Source organism: Centropristis striata, chromosome 11 (assembly GCF_030273125.1).
Source record: "Centropristis striata isolate RG_2023a ecotype Rhode Island chromosome 11, C.striata_1.0, whole genome shotgun sequence".
Classification (NCBI taxonomy): domain Eukaryota; kingdom Metazoa; phylum Chordata; class Actinopteri; order Perciformes; family Serranidae; genus Centropristis; species Centropristis striata.
This window is the reverse complement of record NC_081527.1, coordinates 8,067,143-8,092,160: the sequence shown is the minus strand read 5'-3', so window position 1 is coordinate 8,092,160 and position 25,018 is coordinate 8,067,143. Positions and strand designations below refer to the sequence as shown.

Here is a 25,018-nt window from a genome sequence, read left to right as displayed (position 1 = left end):
TCTCTCTCTCTGGCTGGCTCATCCTCTCTCTCTCTCTCAGCATCTTTGCACTAATCTGAGATAATAGCTCAATTGCAGACTTCTTAATGATCACTTTGGGCAAGCTGGCTTTGAGACACGCAGATGCAGGGCAGTAGGCCAGTAGTGGCAGCGACCGAGCAAACAGACAGAAACACAGTTACACACACACACACATGTGGACGAGACAGAGCCGAGGCCTCTGAGAGCTTCAGACACCTGATGCCAACAAGTGCACTAAGCACTAAGTGCATCCAGGGAGGAAACGTCTAGTCACTGTCTAGCGGTCAGACTGGAGGCTGATTAATTCTTCAGTATTGGACAACCACACTATTACTTACTGCATCTAGTGTTTAATGGTAAGGTCAAAATGTAATGTGAAGACACTTCTCTCTGTAGTGGAGCAGCTTTCACACTGTATTTTATATTCCAGTGTTGTAAAATGATGAACTGCAGCTTTTTATGTGTCTCTTCTTTACATATTTTTTAAACGGTAAGGTAAAAAAATGTCTTTTTTTTTGTCGTTTTATCACTTTTTTACTTATGTGTGCTGTGCAGCTTGCTTACATTTTGAATTTAAATGGTATTCCTATTTGCTAGGAAGCCAGTAAATATTTCCTTGTCTTGTGTTGTTTTGATGTGTATTTATTTGGACAAATTGTGATTTCAAAATAAAAGAAATGTCAGATTTATTTGCTAAATGCACCAAGTGGGTGTGGGGAATTGTTGGCAAATTTACGACTTTGTTGTTGTAGATGTCTAATCAGTGTTGATGATAAATGTCGTAGATTGAAGCATCACTTCTCTCTTTTTTGTTTTGTTTGTTTTTTAACCCTCTGGAGTCCATGAAAGCGCCGGAGAGCAGTGCTGTCAGCTTCCCTCTAAAGTTCTGGCTTTTCTAGAAGTTTCCATGTCACATCATCGCATCAACTCTTTTTCAGCAAAGGTTAAAACCACCTCGACCAAGTCTAACATGATTTTACTGAAGTTTTTTAAGAGATTTTTTTGAATTCTGCAGTGTGCATTCAGCATTTCAATGCATTTTGAATGCAATCTTTTGTGTTTCATGTTTTTTGTGTGTTTTTATGTGTTTTTTGTGTTTTTGTCATTTTCTTGGGTTTTTTTTTTGTATTTTTTGTGTGTTTTCTGTGTGTTTTTGAGTGTTTTTATGTGTTTTTAGTGTTTTTTATGGGTTTTTTTTTGTGTGTGTTTTGTATTTTTTGGGTGTTCCTGTGTTCAAAATGTTGATCCAGTAAGTCAAAATGAAAAAAAAAATAATAATCAGGTCATATAGTTGAGGTTGTACTGATACCAACGTGGCAGGGTGAACACTTTTTACGTGTTTTTTACAGACAGAATGAAAAGGAGTCCAAAACCAACAGAATAGCCCCAGACTCCAAAGGCTTAACCTTTATTTAAACAGGAAAATCCCATTGAGATCAAGAACCTATTTTTCTAGGGAGACCTGGCCAAGATAGGCAGCAGCAAATACAAAACAGTTACAAAATGACACAGCTAAAACACAAACCAAGGACAAACTAAAAAGGAAGAATGATTACATTTACAAACAGATTATGAAAAACACGTACATGTTATAGAGTCGTCCTCAAGTACTCTCAGTTTAGATTTTAAAAGCGCTCAATGATATTAAACTCGTTAGTTTCCTGTCATTCTGTATCATATTCCATGTGAAAGGTGCAGAGTGGACAAAAGCACTTTTACCCAATTCAGTACGTCATATGGAACAAAAAGCAACAAAAGATCTTGAGAGCTGTTTTCCTGCATGGAGCACCATCCTTTGATGTGACACTGACGTAGCTGGAGGCGAGACAGAACTACAGGCTACTTCAGCTTGGATTTCTCTGAGTAGCCAGGGGCCAAGATTAACAGCCACCATTTTCTTTCAAGCACCCAACTGGCACTGTGCATGTGCAACTCTTAACAGAGATGAGAAAAAAGCAAGATGGCTCACTCCTTATACATTTCCTTTATCAGCTCTGGAAATAAGATAAATAAAACGGACATGTGCAATTCAATTGATACGATTGAGTGCAAAACATTCAACCTACCTCATCTATAAATTATAGCAATTTCAGTAGCCATTTGTTTATCTTTATACTTATTTATTACATCACACGTCCTTGTTCTTGTTTTTGTCCTTGTTTAGCTCAGTATTTTTTAAATGTTTTTACTCATGTTGTTTTGTGTTATGATTGTCATAACTATGCACCTTATGCAGTGGCACTTTCAATTTCGTTGTATAGTGAACTATATAATGACAAGATTATTTGATTTGATTTTGATTTGATTGAAGATGTTTAATTATTTTTTTCCACTTGGCAAAGAGAGTTGATACATTTAGTAACCCAACATGGCATTTTATGTTGACCGGGCAATTCTTGTTGTTGAGTTGTGAAAGAGTTCTAACGTCTTGGTTTTACAGCTAGGCGTTAGGGCTGGGCGATATATCGATATAAAAGATATATCGATATATTTTTAAATGTGATATGGAATTAGACCATATTGCATATATAGATATAGTTCAAATTTGCACTGTGATCCTTGTGATCCTATTTTTATTTAAGATATTTTTTGTTTATTTAAATGTGCACTTTATGGAGCTTTGATTTTAAAAAAGGTACTCCTGTTGTAATACAGTATTTATGTTCACTTAAATAAACGGTTTCACTTGTGACATGTCATATTTTTGCTTTGATTTGATGAACATTTGCTCTCACTCTGCGATAAAAATATCAGGATATATATTATATCAATATTCAGCCTAAATGTATCAGGATGTGAGTTTTGGTCCATATCGCCCAGCCCTACTAGGCGTCATGCAATGCATCCTGGTACATGTAGGCACGATCAGCATGGCTTCAAGAGCAGCTTTTTCTGTCAATATAGCACATATTTATTGCTTTATTGGACTAACATTGTCGTTGGTCCTGTACAATGACATCTATTACACGTCTGTCCGTCCTGGGAGATGCATCCCTCCTCTGTCTCTCTCCTTGAGGTTTCTTCTTCTTTTTCTCCTGTTAAAAAGGTTTTTTGAGGAGTTTTTCCCTGGCTGATGTGAGGGTCAAAGGTCAGAGGGTGTCGTACCATGTACAGCCTGTAAAGCCCTTTGAGACAAATCTGTGATTTGTGATTTTGGGCTATATAAATAAAATTGACTTGACTTGACTTAAATTCATCATCTGAACACTAATTGGACATCCACGTGAAAGAAATTTTCCCTTTAACATTTGTAGGCTATACAGGGATATAATGTGCTCCAGTCAGTAGCATAACAAACACTGACAGCTTTAAAATGTCAGTTTTCTGCTACCTTAGAAGTTTCAGGTTGACTTCAACAACAACATTTATTAATAAATAACAGATTGTACATTTCTATTCTCTTTTTAAAATTAACTTGTTGTGACAGAATAGGCGTAATAAGCTATGCTTCAGCCTTTTCGGTCCAAATTATGTCTATTATCAATTTTCTTTCTCTGTTTACTTTGATCAATGTTATTTTTTCTGGTTTGTTACTTCTGTTGTAATGACATGTATTGACCGAAATAAACAGAAATGAAACCAAACAACTCTTTGATATCCTCACTATAAACACAGACTTTTAGAGCTTTTTGCTTAAATTAAAAATATCTTTTTTTAAAAAGGTACGGGTTATGAGACAGAGGTAAATTTGACTTACTCAGTTCATAAATTCAACTATTTTTTCCTAAAAAGGCTGCTTTATCTCAGCTATTAAAATGGTTCCAATAATTAGGGCTCTATCACGATTATATGAGCTGCAAGTGAGCGAGTTAACAGAACATAAATTGACCACAGACCCAACAGAAAACATGCCTCATTGCATGCAGAGATAAAGGCATAATCCTTTCCACGCTGTGCACAGTTGTCAACAGCCGTGGAGATTACGGAGAGAATTTGATAGCAACACAAACAACCTCCCCGACTCGCCCTGCAGGTCAGAATGATTTCTTTGCCCACTTTCTATCACTTCAACTTCCACTCGTTTTTATCCCGCTCTCTTTGTTTTCCCAGATCGTCAACAGTGTCTCACTTCAACGCTGTCAAACACATTCCTTCACACAACAGAAGCAGGAAGAGGCAAAGACTGAGGGGGGAAATACACGTTCACACAAACCAAGACATGTTTTCAACACTGATAAGTGAAAAACACAACAAGATGATGCGTCTCTCACTTCCACCAAAACCACTATGACACACAGCAGAACATCACAGGCTGCTCTATTATTCTTACACATTTTTCAAGTCGATCTTATTACAGTTTTTCTCAATTGCTAAAACACTAATTATTCCTGTTGTGTGAATCAATTGCTCAGTTGTCTAAACTCATTCCCTGAATCGAACATCCTTCTGACAAAACCATAAACTATCTTCATCTAGTAAAACACTATTTGCAGATCTCAGTCATTCTCAGTCAATTCTCAGTTGTCACTGTGATGCACTTGTGATACATAATGGTAACAACAGGTGACAAAACATGAACACAAATGAAACACATGTCATTCATTGAACACAACGATTCAAAATTGATCACACTTGTTTCTCATCATGTCAAGGCAACATGACAACCAATATAAACCAGTTCAGAGTGCAAACAGGTCGGTCCTGCAAGCTCATGACAACAATGGATCAAAGACACAGAGGACGAGTGTGTAAGAGGAGGGAGAGGAAGACAAAGAGTGGCAATTTCTGACGAAATTCGGGCTTCCGGCATTGACCATGTACTGGTTCATGGTATGGCCATGAGGGAGGCAGGCCAGACACCTGTTTGTTTATTTTTTATTTGACAGTACATTGTAGGCTATACACTTTCACTTGTATTTGTCAATTTTAGGATGATTTTTTCCACATTACCTATGTTTCAATGCAGAGTAAATGCTGAATCCACTGAGTTGTGCAATCTTTTTTTATTTTATTTTTTTACTTTTGAGATGCAAAATGCATGTGCTAATGTGACCAATAAACATTTCTCCATGAGCTATGCCTTGAACATTGTGTTTTCAATTTTTTGGTGTAGTGTGTAATGACTGCTCAGCAGTTTTTCTATTTTGACCAATTAGTTCAAGATCTGACAAGATTGTTTGGTTTTGAGAACAGGTAAAAATATTTTTGAGGTGATGGTATGGTTTTGCTAAAAGAATCAGAGGTTTTGCTAATGTAGTGTGATACAAGAGTTTTGTGTTTAGAATGCTGAGAAAAAGACAGGAGGATTCGAAAAATGTGTTTTAGCAATTGAGAAAACGCTAGTTGACCAAGCTTTGACCAAGAGAAGAGAAGAGAAGAGAAGAGAAGAGAAGAGAAGAGAAGAGAAGAGAAGAGAAGAGAAAAGAAAAGAAGAGAAGTAGAAGAAAAGAGAAGAGAAGTAGGAAAGATGTAAAAGGGAAAATAAGTAGAACAGAAGATAAGAGAAGTAGAACAGAAGAGATGGAGAACAGAAGAGAAGAGATGTTGAAGAGAAGAAAAATAGAACAGAAGAGATGTAGAAGAGAAGAGAAGAAAAAAGAAGAGAAGGAGAAGAGAAGAGAAGAGAAGAGAAGAGAAGAGAAGAGAAGAGAAAATAAGAGAAGAGAAGAGAAGAGAAGAGAAGAGAAGAGAAGAGAAGAGAAGAGAAGAGAAGAAGAAGAAAAGAGAAGAGATGTAGGAAAGATGTAAAAGGGAAAATAAGTAGAAGAGAAGAGAAGAGAAGAGAAGAGAAGAGAAGAGAAGAGAAGAGAAGAGAAGAGAAGAGAAGAGAAGAGAAGAGAAGAAGAAGAAAAGAGAAGAGATATAGGAAAGATGTAAAAGGGAAAATAAGTAGAAGAGAAGAGAAGAGGTTACCTATACTGTGATGGTTATGGGGAAAATTGGTGTGCTAAATGAAGTCCCAGGTAACAAGAAATATAACAGTGAGTAACCATGAAGAAGTCTGGAGGAGGATTCTGACAACAAACAATCTTCTCTCTTTGAAAAAGAAGAAGGCGGTTAAGGAAAATCAAAAGCAGAGCCTAAGCAACACAAAAAGAAAATCCCATCATGTGAGGCCCACTTACTTTCAGTAACCATTCAACGACTTGTCTCTCAATGTTCTGTCATTGCATCTAAAGCAACACCTGAAGCCTCTCAGAGAAAATGGTGGGATTTCAAAGTTAAAGCCAGTGAGCGATTGTGACTATTGTCAAGAAATGAAAAAGCATTCAGGAGGGCTATGGTGCCTTTCAGTGGGTATGGTATAAGCTCATCCCAGGAACACACAAGAAGCTCGAAAAAAAGCAACAGTATGGGTGGAAAAAACATATCTTAGGCTACAGACACAGTAGTAAGTTGTTTTCTGATTGTGTCTTAACTTATCCTTCCTTGATTCATCTGTACTGCTACCCTGTGCTAAAGAATAGGGGTTCTGAAAAATGTTTCATATAGAGCTGCACAATTAATCGAATTTTAACCGTGATCACGATTTTGGCCGCCACGATTAAATTAACCTGATCGTCAGGTGATATTTCCATTTTAAAATGCGGCTCTCCTGCATATCTAATCAAGCACTTTCTACACCAGTAGTCCACCAACCACCAGGGGGCGGGCCCGTTTTTCTCCCCTGAAAAAGCCTGGTTGCTGATTGGATGTGACATAGTACTCGACGCCACAACAGCCATTTGTAAAAGCCGGCGAAGCAGTGTTGTCAACTTAGCGACTTTGTTGCTATATTTAGCGACTTTTCAGACCCCCTTAGCGACTATTTTTCAAAAAAGCGACTGGCGACAAATCCAGCGACTTTTTCTGGTGTTATTGGAGTAAGAACGAGTCGAAGCGGCACAGTCCTCCTGCAGCAGTCTCTCCCAGCTGCAGAGCCAGAGGGGATGTTAAATCCCTTAGCGTCCAGTCTGCAAATTGCTAACAGGCTAACAGTTGTAGCAGTACAGTGTGTATGTGCTGCTGCTGCAGGAAGTGTTCACTTAGCGATCTCTGTTTGTTTACAACAAGCACCACACACTAAAAACTGTTCCTATTGATTGTTTAAAAGTAGTGCAATAAAAATACAGCCACCCACATGCACCCACGTCAGCTCCATTTATGCGTACAATGTCAAAAAGATGCTCTGGCAAATGCGCTGCATGTGACTCTTTTCCAGAAGACAACAAACAACATCAGCTCTGTTATTTCACCATATTACAGGCTTAGCTGACCTTGCCATCAACAGTAGCAGCTGTTGTGCAGAAATTAACTGCATGATGTCATGGATTCAGCTGCCTTGCAAGGAAACATGATTTGGTGCAAGAAAGTAATGCTGTAAATACAGTACAGGATAAGGCATTCATTAATCATGAAACTTGTAACACCTCAAATTACTGATCCGAGGAACATTAACCCTTGATGCCTCTTTAAAATCACCTTACACTTTACACCTTAAGGTCCCGAAACGGTTTCTCTCATACAAGTGTCATGAAGATGTGATTTTTTTTCCCACTTTCACCGTATCAAACCTTTTAGCAGCTTCCGGCCTAACATAGCTATAAAAAAATTTTTATTTATTTTTTCATTTTTTTATGTTTTAATGCCCTTTTTGTCATAAGAAGCACTGATTTTCTCAAGGGCAAAAACACAAATATGCAAAAAAATAAGGTGCAAAGTGGAATATTTGGGGTGAAGTTATTACAGCCTTGACTAGGTTAATAATTGATAACTTCTTTATATCAATCCCAACACACCAAGAACATTTTTATGGTGTTAACCGTTTCATTGCCATGCATTTTGCAAGGTAAGAGAACCATTGAAACTGTATGTGATTCAGCTCTGCTGCCCCTGGTGGTTTGAGGGGGTCATCACACCTAAAACCTATTTTCCATGTATTTTGAAGGGATAGGCTTAGATTTATTAGGTATTCATGGGAAAAGTATTATATTATGTCAGGATTACAGTGTATCAAAATTATGTTAGTTTGACTGTTTAGAGTCCTTTGATTCTGACTAAAAGGTTGTGTGTGATTGTTGTTGTTTTTTGTTTTTAGCCTACGAATAATAATAATTTACAGAAGAGCTAACAGACTAACTGAATCACCCCTTGGGGATAAATAAAGTTATTTAGAATTTGAATTGAATTTGGAATTTAAATGAAGATTCCAAACAAAAGAAAATAATGTTATTTTAAACAACTTCTCAATTGAATTTACAGAACAATTACTGTTTTGTGATAAAAACGGTTACTGAGATATCCAGTAAAATATAATACTGTGGCTGAAGATTTTTTTCCAGATCGCTTACTGCCTTAGATAATATGACCAATTTACAGATTGTGAAAGAAAGTAGAGAATGTTCTTTACAACAGCATAAATAAAACATACCTGCAGACTGGATTCACACTCGTGGTTTTTTTACTCTATTGTCAATTGGTGTCAGTTGAATGCTGAGCAAAAAGAAGCTGAGGTTTAAACACTGCTGAATAAAGCATTAAGCCAGTGTGGAAGGAGACTTTTTGTATTTCTAAAACTTGGTGTGTTTGGCAGCACTTCAGTTCCAACTACTGCAGCAGAGGATGCTGCATCCACTGCAGCTCTCTGGGATAAAGTAATTAACAATGACTACAGGAGGTGTGAACGAGCTCCAGGAGTTCCAAAAGTGAGTTTTGCTCTGAAGGAGTTGTGCGGATTTATTAGGGAAAGAAAAAAAAAAACACAAAGAAGCAAGAAGAGGCACACGGTTTGTTGCTGACTCTGCAATCTCAGAGGAAAACAAAAGAACACTTTGAGCTCTACGGGGCGATGAAAACGCCGCCCTGCAGGTATCGATGTTAAATTCATGAACGTGGATGAAATGGATCGTTATCACGCTGACGGATGGGAAGAAAGTGAAGCGAATGTGCCGGACTTTGAAGGTAAAGCAGATAGATGGAAACTGGGTGATATGCTGCTATAATCAGGGTGAGGATTAAACGGCGGCTCCGTGTCAGAGTTGGCACAGATTTGACTTTGAGAAATCAAGGCGGAATTCTTTTGTTGCCTCCGCTGCTGTCAGCTCCAGACGAGGCGGGAGAGGCAGGGTGGCTTTGCATCTCATCCTCCACCACAACTGTTACGCAACTAGTAAACAAAATGTACACTCCCCGTTATGATTTAACCCTTTGGAGTCTTGGGCTATTTTGTCCATTTTTTAAATACTTTTCATTCTGCCTCTTGGAAAAAAATGTGTGTAGAACCTGATAATGTAATAAATTCCCGATAATGTAATAACGCCGATAATGTAAGAAAAACCTGCACTTGAGTCCATTGAAAATGTAATAAAACCTGATAATGTAATAAATTCCCGATAATGTAATAAAAATCTTCACTTGAATCCATTGCAAATGTAATAAAACCTGATAATGTAATAAATTCCCGATAATGTAATAACCCCGATAATGTAATAAAAATCTGCACTTGAGTCCATTGAATATGCAATAAAACCTGATGATGTAATAACTTTCCGATAATGTAAGAAAAATCTGCACTTGAGTCCATTGAAAATGTAATAAAACCTGATAATGTAATAAATTCCCGATAATGTAATAAATTCCCGATAATGTAATAAAAATCTGCACTTGAGTCCATTGAAAATGTAATAAAACCTGATAATGTAATAACTTCCCGATAATGTAATAAAGTGCATTTCCCAATAATGTAACACACTTTTGACCAATAATGTAATTATTTTGTTTTGGGTCCTTAGGACGTATATTTAGTTCAGTATAAATCAATCTTGATGTCTCTAAATGCAAAAAGAATGAGTTTTACAATCAAATCAATAATTTTATCCTCCTTTAAATGGCAGTTATTAGTCTGAATGAACAACTGCATGTTACACTTTTTTTTAGTGTAATGTGCCTGATTAAATACATTTTACTTTTCAATTCTTTGTCAGAAAAAGTGCAAAGTTCATTGGTATGCATACATTTGTGTTTATGCATTTATGCTCACGTCCTGCTGGTGTCCACGCATACTTATGAGTGCAATTATGCATGTATGAATGTATGGGTGGCATGCAGCGAGCGACTGGTCAGTGGGGAATAGAGTTGTGATGATGGGGGATGGTGATGGTGATGGGATGCAGTCTGGGGGTGGACCAGTGGGGGATGGGGTTAACAGAAACAGGGTGGAGGATAAAGGATGGAGGGGGATCCTGGTGCATTAAGGGTATGAGCAATAACAAGTGTTTTTAAGACACTTACACCTGTTCTGTGAGGTTGGAAATAAGACGATACCGGCTTGATAAATAAGTCGCTGCGGCAAAGGTTTCTTCCCGTCAGCGTATTTCATAACCATGCTCTGGTGCACACATTCACTCACTGGCTTCTTGGGCTCGGCATAGTGTTGTAAAAATAACAAATTGTGAATACAAGTTGAATAAAAAGTGAGACCAACCATTCAGCGACTCAGAAACTTAATTAAAAAACGCAACCACTTCACAGTCAACAAGAAAACTGTGTAATTCCTGCTCAGGATTTGCTGTGTGTACAAGCTAAATCCTTAGCGCGCTCTCTCCCCGTGCAGCATATGTTGTGCAGGTTTACATTTCATTGCACTACACTGTCTGTCTCTGCTCAGATGTGGGAAAAGAAACAGAGTTTGCAGAAGCAACCCCTAAGAATGACTTTAACCCTTAATAGGGCACTCATTGAAATACTTGCAAATTCCAAATTTCAACCCTAGAGAATATTGGAGGATGTTACATACAGCCAGAATGTGTAAAAAAAAAAAACATACGGACCCGGGGGAGGGGGGTCATATTTTGAGAAAAAAAGTTTACGAGATTAAAGTGGCAAATCTACGAGAAAAATGTGTAGATTTATGAGATTTAAAGTGGTGAATCTGGGAGAAAAAAGTGGTTTTTTTCCCCACTTTTGTCTCGTAAATCTGCAACTTTTTTCGAGCAGATCTGCCACTTTAAATATCTTAAATCTGCACATTTTGTTCTTGTAGATTTGGCACTTTAATCTAGTAAATTTGCAACTCCCCCGCCCGGTTTGTATTTTTATTTTTATTCATACTTGGCCTTAATATGCAGTCATAGTCAAGTTCTCCACGTACAAGTCCATGTGGTTCTACGACCAAACAGAGAGACATGGGGACCCCATTTTGATATCCACTGAAGTTACCAAATATACATGGATTTCTTCCAGCTAATCAGCAAAGATCAGGCTACGTTACAGGCGGTGACACCATGACATCTGACCAATCAGTATGATAATAATATAATAATATTAACTTTATTGACCTTGACATGCAATGTAAAAATGTAAAAAATAAATCTGCAAGAAACAGTACAGAGTTATTCTTCAGTGACTTGTACCGGGAGAACTATGACGGCATATTAGGGTCAAGTATGAATAAAAATAAAACTACAAACCCGAGAAAAAAGCTGCAAATTTACTAGATTAAAGTGACAAATCTACAAGAAAAAAGTCGCAGATTTAAGAGATTTAAAGTGGCAAATCTGTGCGAAAAAAGTTGCAGATTTACGAGAAAAAGTGGAGGAAAAAGCAATTTCTTCTCCCAGATTCACTTTAAATCTCATAAATCTGCGCATTTTTTTCTCGTAGATTTGCCACTTTAATCTCGCAAACTTTTTTCTCAAAATATGACCCCCCTCCCCCAGGTCCGTATGTTTTTTCTTTAACACATTCTGGCTGTATGTAACATCCTCCAATATTCTCTAGGGTTGAAATTTGGAATTTGCAAGTATTTCAGTGAGTGCCACATTAAGGGTTAATAGAAGCAGATTAATTAAATATTGCCAGAGGTGCACAGTGTGCCAGAGAACCTCTTCTCCAAATCAAACAACTGCTATCTTTATCCAGTGAGTGGTCCAGCACTGCCAGGATGCCAGCACAGACACAAATCTGACTGTGCACAGGCCGAGCAGCCTCATCCGCCTGCCCACGCACATATAGCAACACATGAGAAAAAGGAAATGGACACCGAGTGAAGGCCACTCTCTAATATAATGGCAAGTAATGCTGCACTGTCATAATCATCAAATGGTGGGCCGACAGTAGTCTCAGCTTAAAAGGCTTTCAGGAGGAGTGTTTTCACTAGAACCCTAAATGTGTCAGAAGCTCTGCTTGATGGAAAACACACAGGGGGTAATATAACCTCCCTGACTATTTCCTATTTCATTCATAAAGGAAATAAAGCCTGACAGAGTAATGATTTTCTCCAAACACCAGGGGTTTGTGTGTGTGTGTGAGAGAGGCAGTGACACATGAATGTTTCAGGAGGAAAGATGGTCCAAATGACCGGCTTTTTCTCTGGCATGCCCGAGGACTCATCCGGCTGGCCTCAGAAACGGGGTTACAACGTCTCCAGACTGCTTTACAACGAACGAGGCGCTGCAGTGAAAACGCCAGGCCTCACGTTCATCTGAGTGGGAGTAGTGCATTTAGGATACAACAGTGCTTAGTGCACCATATGCTGGGAAAACAGCAGTGGTATGTGCTGAGGAGTTTAAACTGAATCTACTTTTAAAGAAACAGAATGACATTACACCACGGTGTAGCGATGGGACCATTTATGGCAGGGGTCTCAAACTCGCGGCCCACGGGCCAATTGCGGCCCTTGTAACGATATTTTGTGGCGCCCACCTTGATATGAAAGCTTATTGTGAGTTTTATGTCTTTTTTGGTAATTTTTTGGTAATTGTGTGTCTCTTTATCTGATAATTTTGTGTCTTTTTTTGGTAATTCTCTGTATTTTTTGGTCATTTTGTGTCTTTTTTTAAGTGATTTAGTGTTTTTTCAGTCATTTTGTGTCTTTTTTGGTCGTTTTGTGTCTTTTTTGGTCATTTTGTGTCTTTTTTTAGTAACTTTGTGTCTTTTTTAAGTAATTTATTTTTTTCTGGCATTTTGTGTCTTTTTGTAATTTTGTGTCTTTTTTGTTTTTTTAGTGCCATTTTAGTAGTTTTAAGGATATTTTGATGATTACAGGGATAATTTTGAAATGCAATTATTTTGGCGGGGTCATTGTGACGTGATATTTTCATATCATCCCATCCAAGTTCACATAGCCAGCGAGTTGGTGTGAGAGTACAGAAAATATTGCTGCCATGACGGAACGAGGAAACAACGTCAGCACGAGACATCTTAAAAAGCTTTGTGGCCTTCCCCCAACTGACCAAGAGTTTTTATAACAGCTGACTACATGGATCCTCGTTTAAGCGACTCTGTTGGGATCTGATAGCGTGTTTCCTGCTGCTGGCTCCAGCACCAGGCCCAGTCCCTCTCTCCTCTCTTGTCTAGCTGCTGTGAAATGCATGAAGCCACCTTCAAGTCTGCTTGGAAATGTTGGAACGGAAAACGATTATTGTGAAATATATATTCTTCTTGTGCTAAAATCGCAACATGACGTCACCCAAAGTGACCCTAATCCACCACTGACACACAGTTAAACACAAACGCTGAACAAGACATTTTTACTGAACAAAACGTTCAAATAAACTGTCATTAAGTGAAAATACAGTGAAAGGGTCAAAGTTATGAGACCAAACCGGTAAACGTCCTTTTTTATATCTATACAACGTAATATATAACTTTATTGACAGGTTGCCGTGGATACGCATTCTTACATGCTTCTATCCTGATGACGGCTGGACTTGTTAGTGACCTGTCAATCAAAGGTAGCCCCGCCCCAAATCATATGATTCTTTATCTTCTATTTTCTTCTAAATGGGACCATTATTAGAACTATTGACATCAAATTGTCTTGAAGATGATTTTTTTTACTAGTGATTGAGACCATAGTGATGTCATAAAAAACATTTTCTGAGGTAATAAATCAAGTGAGAAGTTTTCAAATTTTGCACTGAAATGAATGGGCAGATTTTTTTTTGCAGCCAAACATATCGCCCCCTGCTGGAATTTTCGGTAAAATGCAGCTTAAGGCACTTCCTGGTTTGCCGCCTGGTGTGAACGCAGCCTCCAAACTCACAAAAAAAGAACCACGAGGTGTTTGTGTACAACAGGTCTGTGTGTGTGGGAGTTTGTGGCAGAAACAAACAAAGACAGCAAGAGGTATGAGGAGAAATACAGAGCATGTATGCATGTATGCATATGTGGGGAGGTGCAGGAATTCCTCCCGAGCCACAATTAACCCAGACACAAAGGAAACATTGCTGCACGGTGAACATGCAGGGTTTGGATTCAGCTTTGGCACAACTTCACTGGTTTCAGCGCAAGCCTCCTACCAAAATATAGGCCACTGGCTCGCAGTCAGCAAGGAAACTGGAATTCCATTATTTCCGCACAAAACAACACATCCAAGATACCTGTCAGAGCTTTGTGCACCAGACCGATGCACCACGCAATCTGTCTCTCAGCTGGACAGCTTCTTATTTGAAGATGATTGGAAAATGGTTCCACCCAATCAACCCTCATTTTTTTTTAAAACATGCTTGTTGAGCTTTTTCTATATATAGGAGCAGCAGGGATGAAATCACCTGCACACACTGAGGGCCTGAGGCACGCACACACACACACACACACACACACACACACGCCTAATCCCCACTCAGAACATGATTTTATTTATGCCTCTTTGTAAACTCTGAAAGCTTTTATGCCTTCTTAAAAACAAGCCACTGTCCTGCATAATGAGAAAATAGAAAAAGCCCAGATAATATGCTAATAGGATAGCAAATCCACCATAAAAATAATACCAAATTATGAGAGGGCAGAGACCTAGGGGAGATATGGGTGCATTTTCTGCTTCATAACTGTTAACATTATGAGAATATACAGCTCATTAGGACAGAGAAGCTTCAATACACATTCCAGTCATGAACAGACCATTAAGTCAAGCTCTAATGGATGGCTGATGGGAGCGGTTCCAGGTATTGTCTCTTGATGAGATTAATGATAGAAATCTAATTAGTTTTTTAACTTTTGGAGCATTTTTCATAGATAAAAAAATACTCAATGGACTACCTATAAGTTCACAAGAATACAATAGGATGCTTTAATGTTTTAGTACACTATTTCACACTGTTAATTGCTCTGGGTGGGTGGGTGGGCAGCATTGGGAAGGGAGGAGTTGCAGTGACCTAATAATTAAGTTTTTTAATCATTTTGCTCTATTATGATATTGTTCTAACCATGGACAGATTATGAGACAATGAGCCCCTGGGCACAGACATCATATCCAATATCGTCCATATCTTATATAGTCTACATAAAAACAAGAAACCCAAACTCAGAGACATACGTTTAGTCATTTTGCATCCCTCAGTAGTCTAGTAATATATGTTTGGTCACTTTTATGGTCATTTTGTGGTTGCTTTGCATCTCAGTTGTAATTTTTGTCTTTTTGTGACAACTGTGGTAATTTTGCATCTTCTTGAGATTCTGTGGTTGTTTTGCTTCTCTGTATTATTTTTTGTGTCTCTTTGTAGTAACTTTGGGTCTCTGTAATAGTCATTTTGCGTCTATTTTTAGCCATCAAATATTTTTTGTAGCTGCTTTGTGTCTCTTTGTAGTTATTTCTGGTTGCTTGTAGTTGATATGTTTATGTTTTTGTTTTGTTTTTTTGCTTATTTTCCATCATTTACTGTCTCTTTGTGGTCATTTAACATCTATTTTAAGTCATTTTGCATCTTCTTGAGATCATTCTGTGGTTGTTTTGCTTCTCTTTAAGTCATTTTGCATCTATTTTTAGCCATCATACATTTTTGTAGCTGCTTTGTGTCCCTTTGTAGTCATTTCTGGTTGCTTTTAGTTGATATGTTTATGTTTTTTTTTGCTTTTTCGATCATTTACTGTTTCTTTGTGGCTGTTTTGAATCTCTTTATTCATTTTAAGTCATTTTGCATCTTCTTGAGATCATTCTGTGGTTGTTTTGCTTCTCTTTTCAGTCATTTTGTGTCTCTTTGGGTCTCCATTATAGTCATTTTGCATCTATTTTTAGCCATCATACATTTTGGTACTTGCTTTGTGTCCCTTTGCAGTCATTTCTGGTTGTTTGTAGTTGATATTTGTATGTTTTTGCTTAGTTTTTTCTTTATTTCCAGTCATTTACTGTTTATTTGTGGCTGTTGTGAATCTCCATATTCATTTTTGTCTCTTTGTGGTCATTTAACATCTATTTTTAATCATTTCACATCTTCTTGAGATCATTCTGTGGTTGTTTTGCTTCTCTATTTAGTCATTTTGTGTCTCTTTGTAGTAACTTTGGGTCTCTGTAATAGTCATTTTGCATCTTTTTTTAGCCGCCACACAATTTTTGTAGCTGCTTTGTGTCTCTTTGTAGTCATTTCTGGTTGTTTGTAGTTAACACGTTTATGTTTTTGGTTGTTTTGTGTTTATTTTCAGTCATTTCAGTCTTACATTTCTGTAGTCATTATATATCTCTTTGTAGTCATTTAACATCTATTTTTAATCATTTTGCAACCTCATAAGATCATTCTGTGGTTGTTTCGCTTCCCTTCGTGGTTATTTTGTATCTTTGTCTCCATTATAGACGTTTTGCATAATTTTTCGCTACTATACATTTTTTTAGCTGCTTTGCGTCTTTTTTTAGTAATTTTTGGTCGTTTGTAGTGGAAATGTTTATGTTTTTGGTTGTTTTGTGTCTAGTTTCAGTCATTTAGCATGTCTTGTAAGGCTGTTTTGCATCTCTGTAGTTATTTTTGCAGTCATTGTCGTAATAAAGCATCTCATTGTGTCATCTTTTTGTGTTTTTAGCTGCATTTAGTAGGTCAGGACCCCTGACCCCTTGTGCCCCTGGTCTCCGTTCACTCATCCATCCAAGCTTGTAACAGGTTCTTCCTATTTGCTGTGGTACTTGCAAAGCGCCCCAATCATCACATGTCTCTTTCACAAACAACACTGCTGAATTGTATCAATTTCTCCACTGATTTGAACACTTACGACAGTTTTCTTCATCACTGTTGTCCGAGCAGTCATCATCGTCGTCGCATCTCCAGATGGTGGGAATACACCTTTTATTGTGGCACTGAAACTGTCCATCCTCACACTCATCCGTGGCTGGAAGAAGAAGAAGAAAAACAACAACAGCGTCCAGATGGATCAGCAACAAACGGATATAGTGGAGTAGTAAACCCACCGCTTGTAGTTCAACTGTCATTTGCAAATGAATGCCTAATTGATATTCAGCATTCATTCAGGTCAATTGGCTGAGGCGCGGGGAGCGTCATGCTCTGTGTTTTCTTTCAGTTATTGATCTACTTTACTATGATAATTAAAAGCTGTTATGGGAGAAGGGAGATGAGGAGGCCCCGTGTCTGCAGGACATAATTCTCCACAACATGAAGACAAAGATTCAGTCTGGCTTACTACAGCTACTACCTCTGATGCAGTATGGACGCTCACAGCCGGGAAACACATGACTGATCCTGAACACCACAGCAAATCACACAGACACCAAATTATTAAAATCAAACAAGCCATATTCTCCTGTTTGCGTTTCAGATAAAAGTATTTTTGGTGTTTTTTTTCTCTGAGCACACGCGCTCTGAGTACCCGGCAGCGCTTCCAGTCTCTCACCTCCACAGCCCCATCACTCTCACACACACACACACACACACACACACACACATAAACACACACACACACACACACGTTCACACACACCGTGGTTTATATTTTATTTCATAAACACGCAGGTGGAGAGAAAAACCCCACTACTGACCTTCCGAGAAATGAAGCCTCAGGACTAACGAATGAAAAAGTAGCAATGTCCTTATATCCGTCCACATTTCTGAAGGAGGTGATGGAGCTCATTCACATCCACTAAACAAAAGCCCGAAAGCCGCTCTTGTTGTAGCGCTGCGACGCTGCTGCCTGCCTCTCCGCTCTGAAACACCCCCTCCCTCCGCCTCACTGGCTGCCGGGGCGTGACGTCAGCACAGGGGGCGGGGCAAGAGCAGAGTAGAATAGAATAGAATAGAATAGAATAGAATCGATGTAGTATCCATAATTATAGTATGTAATAGGTTGAATATTCAACCCTAATATCCACTTTATTTTATTTTTATTTTATCAACTAAACTGACCTTGTTTTGATATTTGTCTTACTTTTCCAATAGAATAGAATAGAATAGATGTGGTATCCATATTTATGTTCTTTTTTAGGCTGAATAGTCAATCTTAACACTGGAAACACTAGTTGACAAAAATGAACCACTTTCCAACCATTCAATCAGAAGCCTACAAAAGTATAGAATAGAATAGAATAGAATAGAATAGATGTAGTATCCATAATTATAGTATGTAATAGGTTGAATATTCAATCCTAATATCCATTTTATTTTATTTTTATTTTATCAACTAAACTGACTTTGTTTTGATAATTGTCTTACTTTTCCAATAGAATAGAATAGAATAGAATAGATGTGGTATCCATATTTATATTCTTTTTTTAGGCTGAATAGTCAATCTTAACACTGGACACTAAACACCAACCATTCAATCAGAAGCCTACGAAAGTATAGAATAAAATAGAATAGAATAGAATAGAATAGAATAGAATAGGTGTAGTATCCATAATTATAGTATTTAATAGGTTGAATATTCAATCCTAACATTGGAATCAGTAGAAGAAACTGTAAAAGGTCCACTTTATTCCGAACCATTAAATCAGTAGCCTACAAAAACAGCAACTAAACTGACCTTGTTTTGATATTTGCCAGATACTTTTTCAATAAAACAAAATACAATACAATACAATACAATACAATACAATAGATGTAGTATCCATATTTATATTATTTATTTAGGTTAAATAGTCAATGTTAACAATGTAATAATAGTTGGCAAAATGGTGTTCTTTTCGAGCTTCATTATAGAATAGAATAGAATAGAATAGAATAGAATAGAATAGAATAGATGTAGTATCCATATTTTATTTTTTAGGCTGAACGTCAATCTTAACACTGGAAACACTAGTTGACAGAAATGATCCACTTTCCAATCATTTAATCAGAAGCCTACGAAAGTAGCAACTAAATGAACCTTGGTTTGCTATTTTGTCAACTACTTTTTTAAGCTCCATTATAGAATAGAATAGAATTCAATAGATGCAGTATTCATATTTACTTTATTTTTTTTAGGTTGAATGTTGATTCTCGACATTGGGAACAGTAGTTGACAAAAAAGGTCAGTTTAGTTTCCAACCATTCAATCAGAAGCCGACAAAAGTAGCAACTAAATCCACCTTGGTTTGATATTTTCTCAACTACTTTTCAAGTTATATGATAGAATAGAATATTCTGTGCCATTTGTGAAACACGTTATATTACGTTACTTACGGTAATTAATGGTGCCCTCTAGTGACTGTAGTAATTATGAATACCGCCACGCCGAAAGTAGTATAAAGAGTGTGATAGCAAAGATGGAAGTGAGGTATAAAGCAAGAAAAGATGCACTTAGGGCGGGAATGACAATCACTGTCAGTGATGCACAGAACACTGAGTGACACAATATACAAAGAGGTAACCAGAAAGGTCTGATAGCCCTACACACCAACACAGTGTTTCCAATCAGCCTGGCTGATTAGACCTCCAGTCTTGCTACTAACAATGATAAAGGTGTAATTTGCACCACTGGGGCAACAAAAATAACAGGAGAGTAAGCTGTAAAACGAGCACAGTCTGTATACCCCATGCACTCTTAGGGAAAATGTCAAATAGGCCTTTTTACAGCATATATTTGTGACTTGTCAAGAAGCTCACAGCTGTTTCTAAAAACATTAACAATGTCTCTACTTTATGAAAGTAAGTCAGCGTTTATAAAACCAGCACACGAGCAGCTAAATGGGATTCATTATTCATTAATTTCATTTATGTACACCTGTTTCCCGACTGTGACACAACAATATGTCTACAGTGAAAACAGACCTTTCAGGTTAAATGAACAAACCTGTGTGGGCGGATTGACACAGAAACTATTAAAAAACATGAGTCACATCCACCACAGCCCCCACCAAACAGGAACATTCACACCTGAAACAATTGGCTCTCATCTCTTAACACAAAATTATGGCATTCGTTTTTGAGAATGAATAGCAAGTAATCCCCTCACAAATTTCCAAGCAACACATGTAGGTTTTCCTTAACCAAATGTATGGACAAAATACCATTGCAAAACATTAGCACTGCACTAAACACCTGTTTGGTGTCATTCAAGCCTGTGCTATGTAATTGTGTTCATAATACAGTTCAAGCTAAAATAAATAAATAAATAAAAATGTTACAGTATCACATTAACCACCTCGGCAGATTTGGGATGGTTAGGAAGGCCTACTATGGCATGTATGCTAAAAATAAAAATAAAGGACTAGCCCAACGTTGCTCCGCTAACATTAGCTAGCTTCAAGTGCTTTTCAACAAATATCCTATTAATCCTCTGGGGTCTTTTTTTAAAGCGCTGTAACAAAAAAACGAGGTCACGTGGAGCGCTGCTGTCGACTTCACTCCAAATTACAGACTTGAAACTTTCTCCAGTTTTTTGTTTGATGTTCTAAGGTCATGTAAAACCAAAGATATAATCATTTTAATTTGATTGTCCAAAAATATGACGAGACAGGCGTGGCATTCTGTAAAAATGGAAATCATCATCTAACACTGTTCCTATAAATGAACATGTTTTATGCATATTTTTATTATATTTGAATTTTACCTTTATATGTTCATATTTGTAATTGTAATTTGTTGTGAAATGTGGGAAAGCGGTGAAATTGGGTCATTAGCGAAAGCTAGCGGCTAACTGATGCTAGCTGAGCTGCTTGTTACAGCTACAAGAGTAGCCATTAGCGTATCAATGCTAACTCAGCGGCGTTACAATCGTGCCAATTCAGCACATTGCAGAAGTTAGCAGAAGTAAGGATTAAAAGTTATTTCAATGTATAATTATAAGTTAGTACAACTTACAGTTGAGTTGAGCAAACTCAAAAACAAAACTTAAAATTTTATCGAAGTTTGTTGCCTTGAAATTTTGAGTTCACCCAACTTTTCTTTTTTGGCAGTGTAAGCTTGTAATGGTAATGTTAAGGTAACGCACCCTTTAGTCTCCTTTCAAAGAACCAACAAGTTGTGTTGGCTGTTTTCTGCAGGAAAAAGACATGCTAACAACAGGAGAAATATTAAGCAGCCAAACTACTGGGTCAAGTAAAAATAAGTAAGAAATCCAACATGAAAGAAATTCACTGTGACACATAATTTCTGCAGACAACCAGTGCATCACTAATACTAATCAAGAAAGTACAACTGTGTTTGTGTGTGTGTGTGTGTGTGTGTGTGTGTGTGTGTGTGTGTTAAAGAGTGTGAAAAAGCGATAGTGGGGTCTTAGGGTTGTCCATGTCACACCCACGGAGCCAGTGAAATCAATTTTTCGAGCATGACAGACAGGTAATAGTGGTACAGTGGTGGAGACTAGCTGGAGCAGATAAGAAGGGATCAGGAGGTCAAGCAATTTTGTGTCCCCGTGGTGTTTTTGTGTTCCCTCTGGGTGGAGTAATTTAGAAAAGTAGCCAGCAAGGAGTCTATTCTGTCTACACACATACAAAAAAGAAAAATCTTAAATCCCTCATGAATGTAAACAAGAAAATAGAGTATGGCTGATTGAGAGCAGAGGGAGGTGAAACACGCAGGACAATATGCCTCCATTGAAGCAGAAACCGACGCTCTGGGCTCCACCTGTTTCAGCATCTACACAAGTCTCTTGTACAGTAGCGTATCCTGTTCAACAACCCCATTATTAATGTACCCCCAATGCAATAATGTGATGTGACTCTCATCTATATGCAAATTATGCTAAGGTGAACCGCAGGCTACACGGTTTCTCAGAGGCAGCAGCAACAGGAAAAAGGCCCCCCTGTACCTCTTTCATTAAGCAAACTGCAGCGTTATTGCTCTTACTAACACAATGAGGTAATACTCGTCTGCAGATAAAAGTGCACCAGTAGTATTTACAAGGTCTAGTGGCTCACAGCCAGAGCAAACGAGGCTGTCTTTCAAATCTAGGCCACGACCATTGCTGACAGCATAATCAGTCATTTTAATGGAGATAAGCTGAAGGATAACTTAATCCCCCTCCCAACCTTAACATATAGTACATACACAAGCAGAAGCTGGCACTCACATGCACATATATGCACATTGCATCGTATGCACTGCCAGTAAAGCCATGGCACCGAAGAGAAAATTGCCTGGCAGCCCTTCTGCAAAAATTAGGCAGTAGGAGCAGACTGTGAGGTAACTGGTGGTTGAACAGGTGTTTGAATCTGTTACAAATCAGTATGTTAGAAATATCAGCCAATGGGATATTAGCTCAAATTAGTCCCTGTCTGTAACAAATCCTGATTCTCAGCTGTGACCAGGAAGTTTAGTTATACAGGAAGCTGTACCAGCACAAACAGCTGCATAACATTCTGAAAAATTCCCACTTTCTTCAAGATAAAACCCCCCAGTACTGCAAGTCGTCAGGAAATTAACTTGGAAATCTCAAAGTAATCGTTTTCAGTTTAAATTTTTATCTCCTTAGGGTGTATAATCCCCATCACGCAATATAGGCTTATTATGAAATATGCACTGGCCCAGCTGCTTATAGCAATAGCTCACATACCGTAGGTTTTGCACTTTGAAAAATAATTATAACATGTAAAGTACATTATGTGTTATCATTCGTGCCCATCTGCCTCGCTCAAGTAAAAAATTAAAGCGATGGATAATTGATGTAGCACAAGAAATGTTTTGGGTTTAGTTGCAAATCTGATTCTCCCCCATCGGAGATAACACATACTAAATTGAATTTACAGTCAATTTGCTGTGAGGAGTGAGTCATGAAAATGCTTTTAGCACACTGAGGATTAAGCAGGAGGCAGGGTGTTTCTGGGAGAGTGAGAGAGACTGTCAATCAGCTGAAATGTGCAAATACTAGAAAATTCTTCAGAGCTGATTTTGAATGCTTAACATAGGCCATCGGGCTGTGCCTGCACTGGACCTCAGTGACCTGTCCACTAGGCTTTTTTTCCCTCACTGTCAACCATTCTTTGACTTGTGAGACTTTAAAAACAGGGGAGCTGCCCTTATGTTGCCCCTGTTGTGTCTGTGCATGCCACTGTGACACATAATATCAAAAAGAAAGACCAAAAGAAAAGAAAAGTTAAATGTTTCTATTGGCTGAAAACTTTGACTCTCTAAGGACATTCAAGAATTGAGAAAACATCAGTCAGAGGAAACCAGAGTCTACAGCTACACTGTCAGCTTTGTGAGGCTGCAATAATCAGCAACCTCTGGGCCTGAAAGTGAACTCAAGGCTGAAGTGACTTAAACCTGCATTCTATCTAATGGCCAGCAGGGGGCCACTCCACGGTTTCAAAAAATGAGTCCAATTGTATATTAGTCTAAATTAGCCATTCACTTGATTTACGATCTCAATAAACATTATCCTAACGAGTTTGTGTTCTCAATTGTTAGTTTCAAGTCTTCTTCAATACAGTATAATGTTGATTTTGTAAGTTATGGTCTCATTTAGAGTAAAATAGAAGAGAATGCAGGTTTTAGGGCAGGGGTCGGCAACCTTTACCAACAAAAGAGTCACTGTTGGGCAAAAAAAGAGAAAAAAATGTCATAATCGAGCCACAAACCTTATTTTCAGCCTTACAATGAAGATAAAACAGCCTACTAGCATTCCTAGCACCACACGATAATTCTGCTCCTTAAAGAATGGTCACTAGCACTTATTGCTGCACTAATGGCTCTTACTGCCATCTTAAGTCTAAATTAGCCTGCCAACATCACTAATAGGTCATAATGAGCATTTCTTAATATGATTTTGTCCGAATGCAGCAACTCAAAACTAGATTTGAAGTTCGAAACATTTATAGTTTAAGGCACCGGGCCGTAGACTTTCATAAGCAATTTAGTTGACTAAAATGTTTAAACATTTTTTAATGTATAAGTGACAGTTTTACAACTGTAGAATACAAATTGCTTTGGGCCTGTTTCATTTCGTATAATTTTTTTCTCACAGCCACAGGGAGCCACTGCAAATTGCCAAAGGGCCACATGTGGCTCCAGAGCCACAGGTTGCCTCCCCCTGCTTTAGGGTGTGGCTAACTTGTGATTGACAAGTCACTACTCCAGCGACCTGTGTACATTTCCATGTTTCTGTCCTATAACTTTGACCCTTTCACATTGTGTTTTACGCTCATGAAAGTTAATTGTAACATCTAGGTTGCTTAAAATGTCCTGTTCATTTCAGTTGCACTAAAATTGCTATCGAAGTTAGCTGGCCAGCTGGCTTGCTAGCAGATAACTTATCTCTATATTTGGTCAAAAGTCAAACTTGAGGCTTCAAAACTAGTCCACAAACCAATGGGTGACGTAACGGTGGCTACACCCCTTTAATACAGGCTACAGACTTTGGGCTCTACTTAGAGACAGCAATGCTTTGAGCTACATGCTAATGTCAGCACGCTAAAAGCTCGCAATGTCATTGCTAATATGCTGATGTTTAGCAGGTAATGCTTGCTATGTTCACCATTGTTGTTTAGCTGTTAGCATGACAGCATCTGTTAGCATAAAGTGGAGTTGAGGCTGATGGGAAAGTTATTAGTTTTGCAGGTACCAAAGTTTTAAACATACTTTTTTTTTGCATTGTTATGATGAAGTTTCACCAGAGCTATTTATCTAGAGGGCGACATGAAAGTATGTACCACTTTTTATGGCATTCCACCCAATAGTTGTTGCGATATCACTCAAAAGGATATGTCAACCTGCTGGTGGCACGAGAGGAAGTGTCATGTCCTCCGTTGGGGACTGTGAATGTCTGAACAAACTTTAATGGCAGCCAGTATTTTGGGTATTGAGTGATAGTGGTTGTGAAGAGGTGACTGTTGCTGAGCAGGTGTGTCTGTGACATGTAATGCAATAACTGTCTACTTCTCCACAAATTGATAGAGTGCAGATGTACGCTGTAAAACATTTTTACTATCACGCAGGGTGCAGCA

The 25,018-nt window shown here is 38.1% G+C and overlaps 1 protein-coding gene across 2 annotated transcripts in view; it reads right to left on the bottom strand.

Moving 5' to 3' along the window:
- The window catches only part of LOC131980218 (low-density lipoprotein receptor-related protein 8-like), a 155,797-nt gene extending 137,957 nt beyond the window's left edge, over positions 1–17,840 (bottom strand). For both annotated transcript variants that reach the window (XM_059344431.1, XM_059344432.1), the window contains exons 1-2: positions 17,699–17,840; positions 16,918–17,034 (exon numbers count right to left, since the gene is read on the bottom strand). In XM_059344431.1, the coding sequence (XP_059200414.1) occupies positions 16,918–17,034; positions 17,699–17,765 (184 nt within the window). In that variant the 5' untranslated portion in view covers positions 17,766–17,840. The remainder of the gene's footprint in view (positions 1–16,917; positions 17,035–17,698) is intronic.
- Between the last annotated feature and the right edge of the window lie 7,178 nt (positions 17,841–25,018).